Source organism: Anas platyrhynchos, chromosome 16 (assembly GCF_047663525.1).
Source record: "Anas platyrhynchos isolate ZD024472 breed Pekin duck chromosome 16, IASCAAS_PekinDuck_T2T, whole genome shotgun sequence".
Taxonomy (NCBI): domain Eukaryota; kingdom Metazoa; phylum Chordata; class Aves; order Anseriformes; family Anatidae; genus Anas; species Anas platyrhynchos.
In genome coordinates, this window is record NC_092602.1 from 13668887 (window position 1) to 13683618 (window position 14732).

At 39.4% G+C, this 14732-nt stretch overlaps 1 protein-coding gene across 7 annotated transcripts in view; it reads right to left on the minus strand.

Annotated features, from left to right (window-relative positions):
* PIWIL1 (piwi like RNA-mediated gene silencing 1) overlaps positions 1 to 14732 on the minus strand; it is a 171982-nt gene that overhangs the window by 14741 nt on the left and 142509 nt on the right. For 4 of the 7 annotated variants that reach the window (XM_072024471.1, XM_072024472.1, XM_038187713.2 and 1 more), the window contains 7 exons: positions 8730 to 8852; positions 6599 to 6687; positions 4757 to 4889; positions 4035 to 4160; positions 3069 to 3283; positions 2117 to 2238; positions 1372 to 1452 (listed from right to left, as the gene is read on the minus strand). In XM_072024471.1, coding sequence (XP_071880572.1) covers positions 1372 to 1452; positions 2117 to 2238; positions 3069 to 3283; positions 4035 to 4160; positions 4757 to 4889; positions 6599 to 6679 — 758 coding nt within the window. In that variant the 5' untranslated portion in view covers positions 6680 to 6687; positions 8730 to 8852. Of the gene's footprint in view, positions 1 to 1371; positions 1453 to 2116; positions 2239 to 3068; positions 3284 to 4034; positions 4161 to 4756; positions 4890 to 6598; positions 6688 to 7054; positions 7080 to 7155; positions 7555 to 8729; positions 8853 to 14732 lie in introns of those variants that run through there. The other 3 variants (XM_027470137.3, XM_027470136.3, XM_005018072.5) reach the window with 3 other exon arrangements.

Sequence of the window (14732 nt, forward strand, 5' to 3'; positions counted from 1 at the left end):
TTAAGAAATCCATTTCATATTATTGGTCTTAAATATCTTAAATAGAAAGCATATAGGTATTCAAAAACTGTGTTAAAGACCACCAATAATTTATTTATTAGAACACTGTCCAGTTTCTTCCATCAAGCAGGTTACGTGTGCTAGACTAACTGTAAGGTACACACCACAGCCCTACAAGAGGTAGCAACTCAAACTCAAGCTTACCCACATGTACAGTAAGCCTGGGGCTGGCCAGAAGCATCAGGCACATTCTAGGGATCCTGGCGGGGGGTAGTGACAACACACAACAGCCTCCAACAAGGGAGTGTGGTGGTTTTACCATGCTGAGCAGCTAAATACCACAACCGCTCTCTCACTCCCCCTCTTTAGATGAGGAGGGGGAGAAGTAAAGCAAAAAATAACTCACGGGTTGAGATAAGGATAATTTAATTAAAGGGAAATAATAATAATAATAATAAAAGAAAGATTATTATGAACTAAACAATTTAACTAAAGGGAAATAAAAAGGGAAAGGGGAAAAGGGAGGGGGAAAAGGGAAAATTAAAAAAAGGGAGGAAAACAAACAAAACAAATGAAGGCTATGTGGAAGTGCAGAGGAAAGAAATTACTCTCTACTTTCCACAAATGAGCAGTGATTGACCACGTTCTTGAAGCAGGGCCTCAACGCATGTAGGCAGTGTTCAGGAGGAGGACCGACATTTTCACGACGAGAGCCCACCCCTTCCCTCTTCTTCCTGTTTCCACCTTTTATTGCTGAGTGTGACATCACATGGTATGGAATATCCCTTTGGTTGGTTTAGGTCAGCTGCCCTGGTGATGTTTCTCTCCTCACTTTTTGCCCACCCCCTAGGAGGATTAGAGAGAGGCCCGATGCTGTGCCAGCACTGCTCAGCAGCAGACACAACACTGGTGTGATAACACTGCTGTTCCAGCTACAAGTGCAGAGCACAGCACTGTATGGGCTGCTGCCGGAAAGTTAACATTCCAGCCAGACTCAGTACAGGGAGTTCAAAAGCAACCATGCAGTGGAGCATGGCCAAATAAAAATTTACTTGGCAGGTTAAATGGCCTTCAGAATGAAAGCTGGAAACTCCTGAACTTTAGAATTGAACTATTCAATGATCTCAGCTTCACAGATACTTATGCAAGGTTTCTGACATCCCAGTTAAATGTAAAAGCAGAAAATGCATTAGTAAAGAGTCACCAGACACTGCACACAGCACGAAGTTATGAGAAGGAGGCCTCATGCTCTATAAGGAATAACGGGTTTTAAGTTAAGTCTTTGAGTCTTTATTACAAGATAAACCACTAGAGCAATACTGAAAAATCCTCCTCTTTCTCCCCACCCCTTGGCTTTTCATTTTGCCAAACCTGTGATTCGGGATGCTGACTGGGTCGTTGGGGTTGTAATAGTTACGTCCAATCTGCTGCAAATTCATCATCTTCAAAAGCCTGCAAGTTGAAATAAAGATGTCATTCACCATTATTATTCAGTTTATCAACTATCCGTGGTCCCATCCCTCTGTACAGCTGTATTGTTTGTTCATTTGACTACATGAAAGTCACAAATGTGAACTTTTGATTAAATTTAGAAATTTAGTTTATTAAATGACAACTTCAGAAGTTGAGAAGAAGTTACCATATAACCTTATCAACCAGCTGAAGGTAACAGTCAAAACAAACTACATTTTGGGTGAAACCAGGTAGCAAGTTCAAGTAGAAAGATAGCAAGTTCAAGTAGAAAGACTGTAGTGGAAGGAAAAAACTAACTTTTTCAGTTAGAAGTCTTGAACTACACTGTTCTTTAAGAGGCAAATCCACAGACAGAAGAGGGCAGAGACAGGCTAACTGCCTACAACAATGAGCACTGCAGCATGTCTCTGCTTGCTCAGAAAAAAAGCATAAACTAGCTTTACACTAACATGTACCAGAAGCATGCATGTAACTGCACTCTAAAATGTTACCAGATGTGGTCGGCCACATAGTAACAGTAGCTACAAAGGCTTGAAAATTTACATTTGTCATATTGATTTGTAGTCCGTTCCTTAGAAAGGAAACACTTAAGTCAGATATTTCTCAAATGACTTCTTATAAAGACGTAATCTGGTAAGCAAACCTTCTAAAAATGATGTTATAAAACTGCAGACATGTAGGTGAATTAGGCGGCAATTCATTAGTCAGTGTGATTGTGATCTTCACATCTTCTCCATTTCGTGTCTTACTAAAGACTTCAGTAACCTGAAAAAGCCAAATTAGATTAACAAAACCGAAGGCAAACAGGGCTATAGCTGGACTTTGCTCCATTAATATCAAGTGTAGTAGCATATTAAAATTCTACATAATAAACTCAAAAATTAGCTGAAACATGAATTTGATTTCCTACTATGACTGTAAACTGCGATCGAGAATGCTTTGCTTGCTTATATGAAACACTAGGCACAGAACAGAGGCTATCCCGAAAGCAGGCTGTACAAGCAGACAGTTTGGGGCAGATTGTTAGCAAGGATGCAGTATGGGCAAAGGGGGCGGCTGTGGTTGGCTGACTGCCGGCTAGCAGACGAACTCCACCTTACTGCTTGCTCACACCCCCTTGCCTCCCATCCCAGTAGGACAGTGGGGAAAAAATCAGGATGAACAAGAGCAAGAAAGCTCATGGGTCAAGATGAAGACAGGGAGATCACTTACAGAATTACCATGATGGGCTAAACACGGATTCAAGTTGTGGAAATTAACTTCATATTTGCTTACTAATTCAGATATTGGAGAGGAAAAAAAAACATTAAAAATGCATATGGTAAACACCTACTGATCCATGCAGAAAGAAAACTGTCTGCACTATCTGCTTCTGTGCAGAGGATTATTCAAGTTTGCAGAGCCTGAGAATTAGAATCAGAAGTTTATTACCAGATTTCTCTGTGCAGGCAAATTAGCTTACACTACTAAGTTCAATCCAACTAAATGTTACTCACGGGACATCAATTCTCTACATTCAGCCAGATTAGTAAGAAATAAGAAGCACCATAAAATGTAAGTCAAAATAAGAATATTATAGACTTCTCATATCACACCTTATTCCCTAGTTTTTTTGGCAAGAATAATATTGATCCATCAAACGCATGTGTCTTTCCAATTAGCTCTTCATGCTGAAAGAGCAAAGCTGATCGAAGACGGCGAGCTTCCATCTCAGGATTATAGCCAATATGGTACTGATACAAAGCCCATTGGGGTCGAGATGTCAGTCGAAAATAATTCGCAATTAATTTTATCATAATACCTGAAGAACCTAAAATGAGAGGCAAACATCCTAGTGGTTACAAAAGTTTAACAGTTTATAATACTTTAACAACGCTGAGAAGTTTTAAAATACTGTCATACAGAGATTAGATATCTGTTGCATTCTGCAATTGTTTTGTACAATGAAAGTTATAGAAAACTGTCACATATGTACAGTGTTATCACAGTCACCAGAGCTTTTTATAATTCGTTCATCCATCAGGAAAACTCCCACATCAATTGAGGTAAACATTTATATCAGTAACCTGTCTCCTAAAGGGTAAGCACCATCTGCAACAGAGATGAATCGCTACCAAAACACAAATGGACAAATTACTTTCTTTACGTGAACGATAAACATGGAGCAAAAACCAACACAAGTATCAATCAATATAGATATCTACTTTCCCACTCCCACAGGCTAAAATGACATATCTTTCGGTATTTCAAGATTTAAAAGTAAAAAACATGCAGTGAGAACTAGCTGCAGTTCAGTTAAAGTATTCTTGCTAGTTTTTCAAGTTTCATTTCAAATTTCCTTTAGACTTAAAAACACAAATTAATACAAAATGTGCACTGCAGTCAATTACGGATTATCCATTTTATTTTGATTATCCACTTTTCCTATTCAAAATACACCTCAGACAAAAACAAAAAAAACCTACAACATGCAAAGCAATTGGCAATATTTAGGTTGACCTTTAAGAACTACTTTTCATTTCAACTTGCTTACAGTTGTCCATAATCTAATCTGAACATACCAGTTTTTGATTCTCGAACATGTTCTATGGCTTGCCGAGTATTCACCCCTAAGTCATGGAAATCCCGACGACGTCCACCCCTATCTGATAAAGACAACTCCTGAAATCCAGCTGAAATCTGTAATCCTATTGGTTTGAAAATTGAGAAAAAAAAAAAATGAAAAGTAATACATACTATCTTACTAAGATTTACATTTAACCAGCATGCAAACAGAACAGCTCATTAGCCAGATGAAGGATGGACTAATAAACTAAGTCAATCTCTTCTGCAAATGCAGGGGAAATAGCACTTGTTTCAACTCAAAATGACACTGAAATATGAAGGAGTAGATTGTGGCACACTGTGATATGAGAGTTTCATTTCATTACTAACATTCAAGAAAAAGAATGACATAGCAGAAAAAAAGTACTAATGGTAGTCATGCAGTTGATTGTGCCAACAGCCTTCTAATTTTATTTATTTACTTACTGTTTTGATAAATGAACTGGTAACCTGTTTAATTTCTAGCACACTTAAAGTAGCTTTCAAAAGTCCAGGTTCTGTTATGCTGCGTATTAGAGTGACAATACTATCAACACAAGGTAAACACTGTAAACTTTTCCAAATCTTAGTAAGAATCTAATTTTGAAAAGAAGAATTAGAAATGTTGTATAAAGAACACATTAGCTCTCTTCAAAACACTTGCTCTTGTGGGAAATGAACATTTTTTCCTCTTTCTGACCTAGTGGCTTTGGAACAGTCTGAGGGACTCTCTGTCGCCCACGGCCACTGAATTCTTCTGACAGTGTTGGCGGAAGACTTGGCTGTTGAGGTTGCCGACGACCAGATGGATGACTTGAAAAAGACTGTTGAGCCTGCAATAGTTGAGAACAACTTTTCCTATCACAACTAAAGAAACAGCATGCTTCTTAGAGTACAGCAAAACACAGCCACTAATTAAGTTCAAATACCCAAACACCCAAGTTTAACAGCTACATACTTAATATAGGAAAAAAGGAATTAAACGTAGCAGAGATATTACTTTGTACTTCAAATACTAAAACAATGGGTGACAACTTGTGATATTATATATATATATATATTTATTTATTTTATTCTTTTTCTTCTGGAAGTTACGTTCATTTATCTGCAGTACTTATTTTTATAAAACAGCTCTTGCAGCTTTAGTGTTCAATGATTAAGTAACATTAAAGAGTGTCATGTCTGGAAGAATTCCTCAGAATAACCTGGAATAGATAAGAGCTTTTTTCCTCCAAAACAAATCCAGGTTTCCAGAGAAGAAATACACATTTATTCTATAAATAAAACTACGAAACCTGAGCAGCTCTGTCCCACAACACAGCAGTTATTATAGGACCCCTCAAACCACTGCCACACACCCTGCCAGCACCCAACCCCTGGAATTCCTCTACCCCTTCACTCTCAGAGCACTTGGCACCTGTCTCACAATTCCCACATGCACGTTCTGATGCAGAACACAGCACTCCACAACATCAGTAAGTAGGCAGGCCTTCATGTTCTTATATTCTCCACCTTATGGTCTTTATGTCCACTCAAAACAACTCATTGCAATTTGTGCTCACTGTCCTCTTTCCCTGAACTCCTTCCTACTCATCCCGTTGCCCCCCTCCCCTCACCCCCCTTTTCCTACCTTTGCAGCAAGAACAACCACAAATTTGTCAGAAAGTCAGTAAGGAAAGGTAGGCCTCTGACCTTAAACCTCACTAACCTTTTTTGAAAAAAAAAAAAAAAAAAAAAAAAAAAAAATCACTAGCAGTAACAACTTGTTGGTATTATGTATGATACCTCCGTATCAGTCCAGTGTAAAAGTCAAATAGCATGGTGCATTTCTATAACACATGGCTACTTGCTACTGTTTTCCCCTACAATTAGGGCAGATCGTGTTCTCACTTGAGACACAAGTGCACGCCTAAGCCCTCATTCTCCAAACTTGTATGAAACTCTTTTCTTCATTCTGCAGCCTCGTACAAAAGTGGCTTTAGAAACACTTCTGGAACTGACCTTTGCAGAGGAAGATATGCTCAGCCCATACAATAGAACAGTGTCAGTTTATATAGGGAGAAAAAGAGATAAAATCATTTTTTTCTCCACTTGGACTGCATCAACATTTGTTGTCCAACTTCACCTATAGTCATGGTTTCTTTTCTTTCCTCCTCCACAAGAAGATACTTACATCACCTCCTGACTTCTGCTATAAATCCTACTCGAGTCATGAAGCACAAGTTTGAAGTAATCACATCTCATGTTTATAAACCCTATTCCCAGTTCAAGAGGGCCATCAACGCTACAATACACATTTTCCTATTTCAGAAACAAGCTTATAAGCTACCTCCTATTTCTACTCATTCTATTCAGACAACTATATTACAATAGGGCACTTATTTCAAATCACACAGAATTGTTTAATTTTATTAACTGCTTTTGATTAAATACATCCGACACAAGATATACATACATATATCATTCAACGTACATGTATAGATCTGATATTAGCTAAGTCTTTTCAGAGCATAGCTGTGTGAACTAAAAAGAACCAACTTACAGACACAGCTCCTACAGCAGGAACAGCAGTTTCCTGTCCTGGAGGCCTCCCTCTGGCTCTGGCTCTAGCTCTTCCTGTCATTTTCCCTTCTAAGACAAGGCATGTGCAGTATTAGCGTTCAATCTCCCACTTCCCCCACCCAACACGTATTATGAACAGCACTATCGCATTTGCCCTTGTTTAATTTAAATTGACTCAGTAAGATGCACCCTTATTTACAGCCCCCCCAGCCTCTGTCTCTCCACATTAATGCAGCCACAACAGCCAGTGTGAGTAAGTAACGGCTCCTCAGCGCAGGCCTAATGGCACAGCCCACCAGGTGCTCTCAAACTGTGCAGAAAGACAACTGGCGAGCACAGGCAAATACACCTCAGTCAAGCCAAAGTCAGGGCCCATGACACCAAGTTACATCTGCAACTGGGTTCAGACCCATTCCCCGCTCTACCCCCAGAGCACCTCACACCCCCTGCCAACCACACGCCCACCCCTCTGCTCGGACAGCTCCCCTAATACCCCAAACCACCCCCCGACCCCTCCCACACTCCTCCCACAACAACCTGCCCTCTCTCTGGGCTCAGTCCCGACACCTCCACCTGCCTCAGGCCGCTACCGGAGTCCAACCACAGCCGCTCCCCCACCCAGGCCCTCGGCTTTACCGCCGCAGCCTCCCCTCAGGCCACACCCAGCGCCTCGCCTCACGCAGCACGCGCTGGCGGCGCCAGGCGGGAACGCGCGGCCTTCCCTGATTGGCTGCCGAGGCTCGAGCGCTGCCGAAGAGGCCCAAAGTATTCGGCTGGCCCCAGCGGACGCCGCCGAAGCTGGCCGGGTTTTCCCGCCGCCTTCACAGGGGCTTGCCCCGCCCCGCCGCCCCGCTGATAAATAATAAAAGTGGATAAATAAAAGTGGATAAATAAAAGTTCTGTCTGGCCGTGCCGACATGCTGCTCCCCACAGGGCGAGGGGCCCCGACAGCCCTGGGAGGCGGAGTGAACCGGGCCGGGCCCTGCGCCCGCTGAGAGGTCTTCCTGCTCTGAAGGCTCGTTTGTCAGCCAGAGCAGGCTTTTGGTTGTTTTTTATAACTTTCCTGAGGGAACTTTCCCCTAAAAATTATTCCCTCATCGCGGTTCTTGCTTGAAACGTGAGTTTAAGTTAGCCAGAAGGTGGAGCAATAAAACAAGAAATAAAACTCCGAAGTTGTTTCAGATGGTTGTGTTTGTCTACACAGATACTGGTAAAACTTCTTGCTCTGCTCAGAGATGTGCCGAATATAGACAAAAATAGACACAAATAGGCTTAAATGTGCGCTGCATGGAAGCTGTTGGAAGGAATGACTGGGCATAAGCCAATTAAGCATCAACAATTCAAAACACATGAGCAATCATCCTCACATTGAGCTGCGTTCTTCAGCAGACTAGCAATCAAATAGGAAAAAAAAAAAAAAAAAAGTGCCTTTTTCTAAGTATCAAGACTGATTCAGTTGTGATGATTGTTTCCAGAGAGTCACAACCTCTATTTCAGATACTTTGCAACAGAACTAGGAAATTTTATGACTTGGAACAAAGTGGCCCTAAGTGGAGAGGGCCCCCACACTTCTGCAGCCAGGGTGCCTACGCAGCGCCAAGGCTCAAGGGTGTATTTCTGTTGTTTTTAAGTTGCCTTTAACTTAAGGTTTTGGTGACTGTGATGCATCTGGAGACACTGACTTCAAGGTACAAGAGATAACATTATCTAATTAAAACCTTAACTTCATAAAAGACCGGTCTGATCTCATGAGGTCATTCACAATTTTTCAGCTACCTGCAGGGAATAGAGGACTAGGTTGTTTTTCTTTGTCCTCTGTTATTCCAGGTGGAAAAGGAGTGGCTGCATCAACATAAAAAATAAAAATATCTCCTTATGTTTGATTTGGATTGTCAGTTTGTCTCCAAAGCCAGTTCTGTATTGCTTCTACTTGATGTCAGCATAGCAACACACTTAGGAAAACAGATTCTCTTTTGCAAATTAAAAATAAAAGCTTTCAAACTCTGGAAGTGTGGATATTGCCACTTAAAGATAGTTGAAGTACTTTCAGCATGTAATTTTTATTACTCAAATATGGATCTGGATAAATATTTAACAAACTTAACACATACACTCAGATGAGGCATGTTCATTGCTTCTGAGAGATTACTGCTTGCCATGGGCTCTTTATCCACAGAGGGAACTTTTACTGCTCAGTAGCCTGCAGAACTCTCCAGTGGGTCAGGGGGTTGAAGCTGCGAAAACACAATATGCAGATTTTCTTAGCTCAACAGTATTTAAGGATAAACAGAATATAAAGATGTTGTCAAAGTCATTTACATTATGTAAATTGTGAGAAAACAGAATGTGTGTGTAGGAAATAGTTACATTTGTTTATTCATTTAAAATATCTGCCATACTTAATGTTTATTTTTTTTTATGCCTGGTTCTTTCCATCTCATGGCAGAACTTAATTATCTTTAGATGGGAATTGCTAAAAGTACTTAATCAGGTTTGCTACCTACAGCAATTCCTTATAAAATGAAAATAAAAATGAAAATAAACATCCACAGTAAGCACCCTCCTTTTTATACGTGGGTAGTCAGACAGTTAATTAGTAGTTAATGAAAGATAGGTTCCAATTTTCTTTTCACAGTCTTTCAGACTTTTCTTTTTTTCTTTTTTCTTTTCTTTAAAATCCAATTCAAATATAGTTAAAATTGTCTCTACAGGTATGCTTAATGCATTTTCACAATCATGGGAAAGGTGGAAATGGCAATGTACCAGCTGCAACAGGTGCATCATGTCCATAGTCCTGGCTGGTTTTTAGTAGAAACACAGGAAAAAAAAAAAAAAAAGATTTTGAAAATGGAGGTTGTTTGCATTTTACTTTTCTCCATGTTGCCAAAAAATTTACTAATGCTGGACTTCAACACGTTGAAATATCAAATACATAATAATTTTTTTTCACAGCTACTTAGCTTGCACTTTGCTTTGATGTTTGCTTTACCCGTGATGCAATTGTTTTTGCCTTCTGTCTCCTGTTGCTACAATAAGCCATTTCCCATACATGTCATCTCCAAAGGGGAAAAGACCGCATGGAAACAGAACAAAGAAAACAGAACAAAAGAAAATCAGGGATTTTTCCAAAGGCCCATTTGATGTACAAGTATAAACAGGAAAAAGATGCCTGAGGAGGTAGGAGCCAGGAACTGCACTAGCAGACAGCTGTTAACTTGTGTAGTTAGCAGCACTTTGGGATCCTGGATGGTAAATAAATAAATGAGTTGAATGCACACAGTGAAGAAAATGCTAACTTCAGTACCTTCAGCATAATGTTTTACTGTGCTGTAACCTCCTAGCAGTGTAAGTTTCATGTACTTTTGTAACACCAAGTTCAGGTAGCAATAGCTCTTTTGGTTCTAGCCCCAGAAATGACAATACCTCAAGATATCAGAATAAAAACTACTGTAAATTGTGCTGAAGGAAGAAGAAATAAGGAACAGCTCACACTGGAACACAGCAACTCACATGTGGCTAGATTTTCAAAAGCCCGAGATATTGGTCCTGAATCTTTTAAAATATTTTGTAAAAATTTTCAAATGGGAATTGCTCAAAATAAACTCTAACATTCAAATTCCTGTGGTAGTTTTCAAGTACTCACAAATCTCAACCACAATGTTTTTACGTTCTTCTTAATTATTTTTTTAATAAAGTTAGGCAAGGTTTTAAAGACTGATGTTACTATCTGAAATACTATCTCATGAGTTAACAATCTTGCTTCTTCTCTATGCAAGTTCTTAATGTCACATTTAATTTACTATAATTATGCTTGGGATAGAGGAGCTGATCTGCCTACACAGTGGAGCCTGGGTTTTGTGCTACCTTGGGTGGAGTATAGGGGCCTGGCAAACTATTATTTACATACCAAAACAGAAAGCAAAAGGCATGTTATGGAAAAAAATCTGCTCCTAAGGAGATAATACCCAACTCACTGCATAACAAATATAATGCAAGCATTTTATCTCGGGAAGGGGGAAAATACATTTTTCAACTTATTTCCTCTGCTATTCTCTAGTCTATTTTTTAATCCCTAATTTCTGTTTTTCCTTTTGCATGAGCCTTTATTCTCTGTAACCCTTCTGCTGTAGTATCACTCACTAGTTTTGGAATCTGTGTAGGGCTCTCTCCTGCTCCCCATGACAACAATGTTTTGCTTCAGCAGAAGCAAACTGTTTTTCTGTTTCACATGCTCCCTATTACTGGGGTATCTAATCACCACAGTTACCACCACTGCTCATTCCATGCCCTGTTTTGTCAGACAGTGCCCCAAGCCCTCTTTTCCTGAAAAGAAAATGGCCTCTTATTTATGAACTATCATATCCTTGCTAAAAATGTCCCATGCAATATCAACTTAACTCTCTTTTCTGTTAATTTCTGCCCATTACAAATTCACATCAGTCCTAGCTGACATTTAATGTGCATCCAATTCCTGACCAAAGTAAGCAAGAAGTGATTTGACTCAGTTCAGAAACAGGACCTATTACATGATAAGTAAAACTTACTGTATAAATAAGCATGAATTTTTGTCCTTCTTTGTCTAAATATTTTAGTAATAAGAGGAGATGGAGTATTCATGTATGGAGTACATTAGAATGGAAAGAGTCTTTTTATTCAGGTTTTATATAGTAAAAGTACTGAAAAGTAATGGGACATTTCAGGAGAGAGACTAGCAAGAGTTCTCAACTTTGGATAGATTGATTTCAGCTCATTTAGCAAGCAGTTTTGATCTAATTGTCTTTTTATTGCTCTGAACATTCCTGAATTATGCAGAGAATTTGGGTTATGTGATTCAGTGTTGGATTAAAAAATGTCATAGCTTAACTTTCTTTAAAATAGTGTAGAACTTTGCTCACAGTCAACGAAGTTCATTATTTTTTTGTTCAAAGCCCAGCTGCAGGCCTGGAGCATTTCTCATAAATATCAGGAAGTACCCGAAGCCACAGTCAGGATTAAAGAGTTGATCTGAACCTTAGATCTCAGCTTTAAAGCTGTAATGTACAGTGAATTTGGTTTCATGGTAAAGGAAATGGTAATTGCTGAAGTATGTTTTCTTAAGTTGCAAAATCATTTTTGAAATGTTTTCATTGAAATTTTTGTCGGTGCTGTGCATGAGAATGAGTGGACTTGAAGCACGGCACTTTCACAGGATGACAGCACTGAATTTGTTTATTGGTGTCACTGATGCAGAGACAGAGGCCAGTGTTGCTACTCTTTTGGGCATGACATTGTTACTGAAATTATCAGATCCATGGTCACAATCTATAGGACTATCCAAGCAAGTCAAGTAACAATTTCGGTACACTATTCCAAGAATTTTTCTGAAAGATTGGTCAAGTTCCTGGTTATCTGGCAGATACGCTCTCACGAGAACCAAGAACACAAATCCACAAGTGATATCCTTGGTTACAAAAGTGCAAAGTAAACTCCTTAGTACAGTAGTAAGGCACTAGTAAAAGCACTTTGCTCCTTGCTCCAAACAAATACAGGGTCTGGTCTGCAGGGCTGAAAATAATGGAAGAGCACAATGAAGTATCAAACAGGTTTCTACCTGTCTGCTACACCTGGGCAGCTGCTCTAACCAAATCACACACCCTATACTCTGTTTCCACAGCAGTTTAACCTGAACATTTTATTACATGGAGGCAACTGTCTTTATTGCATTTACATGAAAACAGAAATATGAACATTTGGTGCTCCTTGACCTTTTTCAAAGGAGGCTGCATTTAAACATGGGCTTCTTTCTACAATAGGTAGAGTTTACTCATATTCTGTTGCTTTGTGATTTTAAGTGATGCAAAAAAAATATAACTTTTGAGACTGTCTGCTGCTTTTGAAAACTGCTTTCTTGGGTGCATTCTGTCTATGTAATAAAGGTATACTTCATATAGCATTTGCATAATGGGAACCACAGGCCAAGGTGTTAGTATCTGCAGTCCACATAAACAAAGACATACACATTTTTAGTGAATCTGTCACAGGCTACTTAAAAAGGCAATAGGTGCTTGTGAATTCAGTGCTGCAATGATACTGAAACATGGATGGACATTTATGCCACTACTGACCTCCTCTTAGTTCTGTGGGATTCCAGATAGGCAGATGCTTTGTGATCCTGGCCAGTAGTTGCAGACTTTCTTCAAGGTATCATAGTTTTTAGAAACTGCTATGTTATGTAAAATACATTAATAAAGGTTTCATATCTCTTCCTCCTATATTTGATTGTCAAAATTTGTGGTTGTATCTTGTATTGCACCCTTTGTAAGACAACATGAATGTGTCTCACAGTGGTGTCTCAGCACTTCATTTCAGATGCAGAGTAGTAAGTGCCTTGGAAATTAAATCTATAGCTCCATATTTAAAGCTGCCATTTTATATTATTGAACAGCAAAATAAAGAAGACTTAATCTCAATCTTAAACCTTTTCCTTAAATTTTATTTTAGAATGCCTCATTTAGAATTAACCAATCACGATGATCTGATACATAATACAGTAAGCTACAATTAATAGGGCGCAATCTCTACTGCTGCATATTTAAAAGAAGCACATTTGTCACTATGGAAAGATACTTATCCTACATATAAAATAAATTAAAAATGAGCACCATATAATAAAGTGTTGTAGAGGTTGCATGAGAAAGAAAAATGAGTGTGTTGTTTCCTTATGAAATTTTGCAGGCTAGAACTTCCTCTCAGGGTACACAAGTGAAACAACCTCCTGAGCCAGGGCTGTTATGAGCTGGGAACACCAAGTAAGAAAACATGTCAACAGAGGCTGCACTGGCATGCTGATCCCTCTGCAGGAATGCCATCTGATTTCCTTGATGGTGGTTGTGTTGAGAACCTAACAGTGATCAGAAGAATGAGGAAGAATTGGAATGGTTTTTCTTAGATGATTCCAAAGCATGGATGTAACTGCAGATATCAAAGAAGCATTTCAGTTCAGGGTCTGAATTAGTTCCTTTCCACTTACTGTATCCCTAGTTTCATTTTCTTACTAGTTCATTCTTCCATTTATGTGCTTAAATTACTGACATGGGTGTCAATAACAGGAGAACTGGCAAAAGCTCTTATCTTGACTCTGATGGGAAACAACTCACAACTGAATTCATTTTGCTGTAGATAGTATGAGCAACAGATTGTAAATTTCCCTACCTAAACCACTGGGACATTCTGGCAAGCAATAGGAGGCAGGGCTTTGCCTAGTGGGATACTGGCAGGCTTCTGCAGATATTCTAAGCAATCCACAAATAAACACAAGAATTTTAATTAAGTGAATGGCTTGTGTGACAAACTTTCTTTTGGGATGAGGGAGAGCAGATGGACTTTTTGTGTGTGCTTGCAGTATACAATGAAGAATTCAAATACGAAACTGAATTTCTTGCTTAGATGCTGCCTATTCTTGAAGGTGCCTTGAAATTAGGCACTGAACTCTTTGATTATAAATTTCCCCAGGCACTCCAAGTTCCTCTTTTGTACTTTCCCAGTGCAAAACTGCCTTGACAAAACTTACCAGATTCTTTGCACCAGAGGCAGTTCAGGAGAAAACAAGTTAGAAGCACTCACTCTGTGGACTACATCCACAACAATATGGGAAAGATACTGAAAGGCCAGTAAGAAAGACAGAAACATGAAGGAGCAGCAGGCAGGCATAAGCAGCCATCACTGTCAGGGCATTCACCTACTGACAATCTAATTTCTCCATACCTTCAAATTCAGCCTAAGCAAAAGGTATGTGGGCTGCATGAATTATTCCTATAGGGACAGTCTAACCTCAGCTATTTTTCACCTTGGGCATCTTTCAAGCATGCAGTGGTTTATTTGCACAAATTACCTGTGAACTGCATCATATGCACAGTGAGTCCAGTCAAGGAATAAGAAAGCAAGAGAGAAAAGGAGCCATAAACAGCAGCTCTTCCCATGAAAAATCCACAGGCCTTGTATGATCAAAAAAGATGGACACCAGTCTTTGAAAACAAGTGCTGGAGGGCATTCAGCTAGAGGGAAGGATGAAGGTGGAGTCTAAGTGGAAGACAGTGCACTCTTGCAGTCCTGAATGAGACCAGGAAACAATTCGT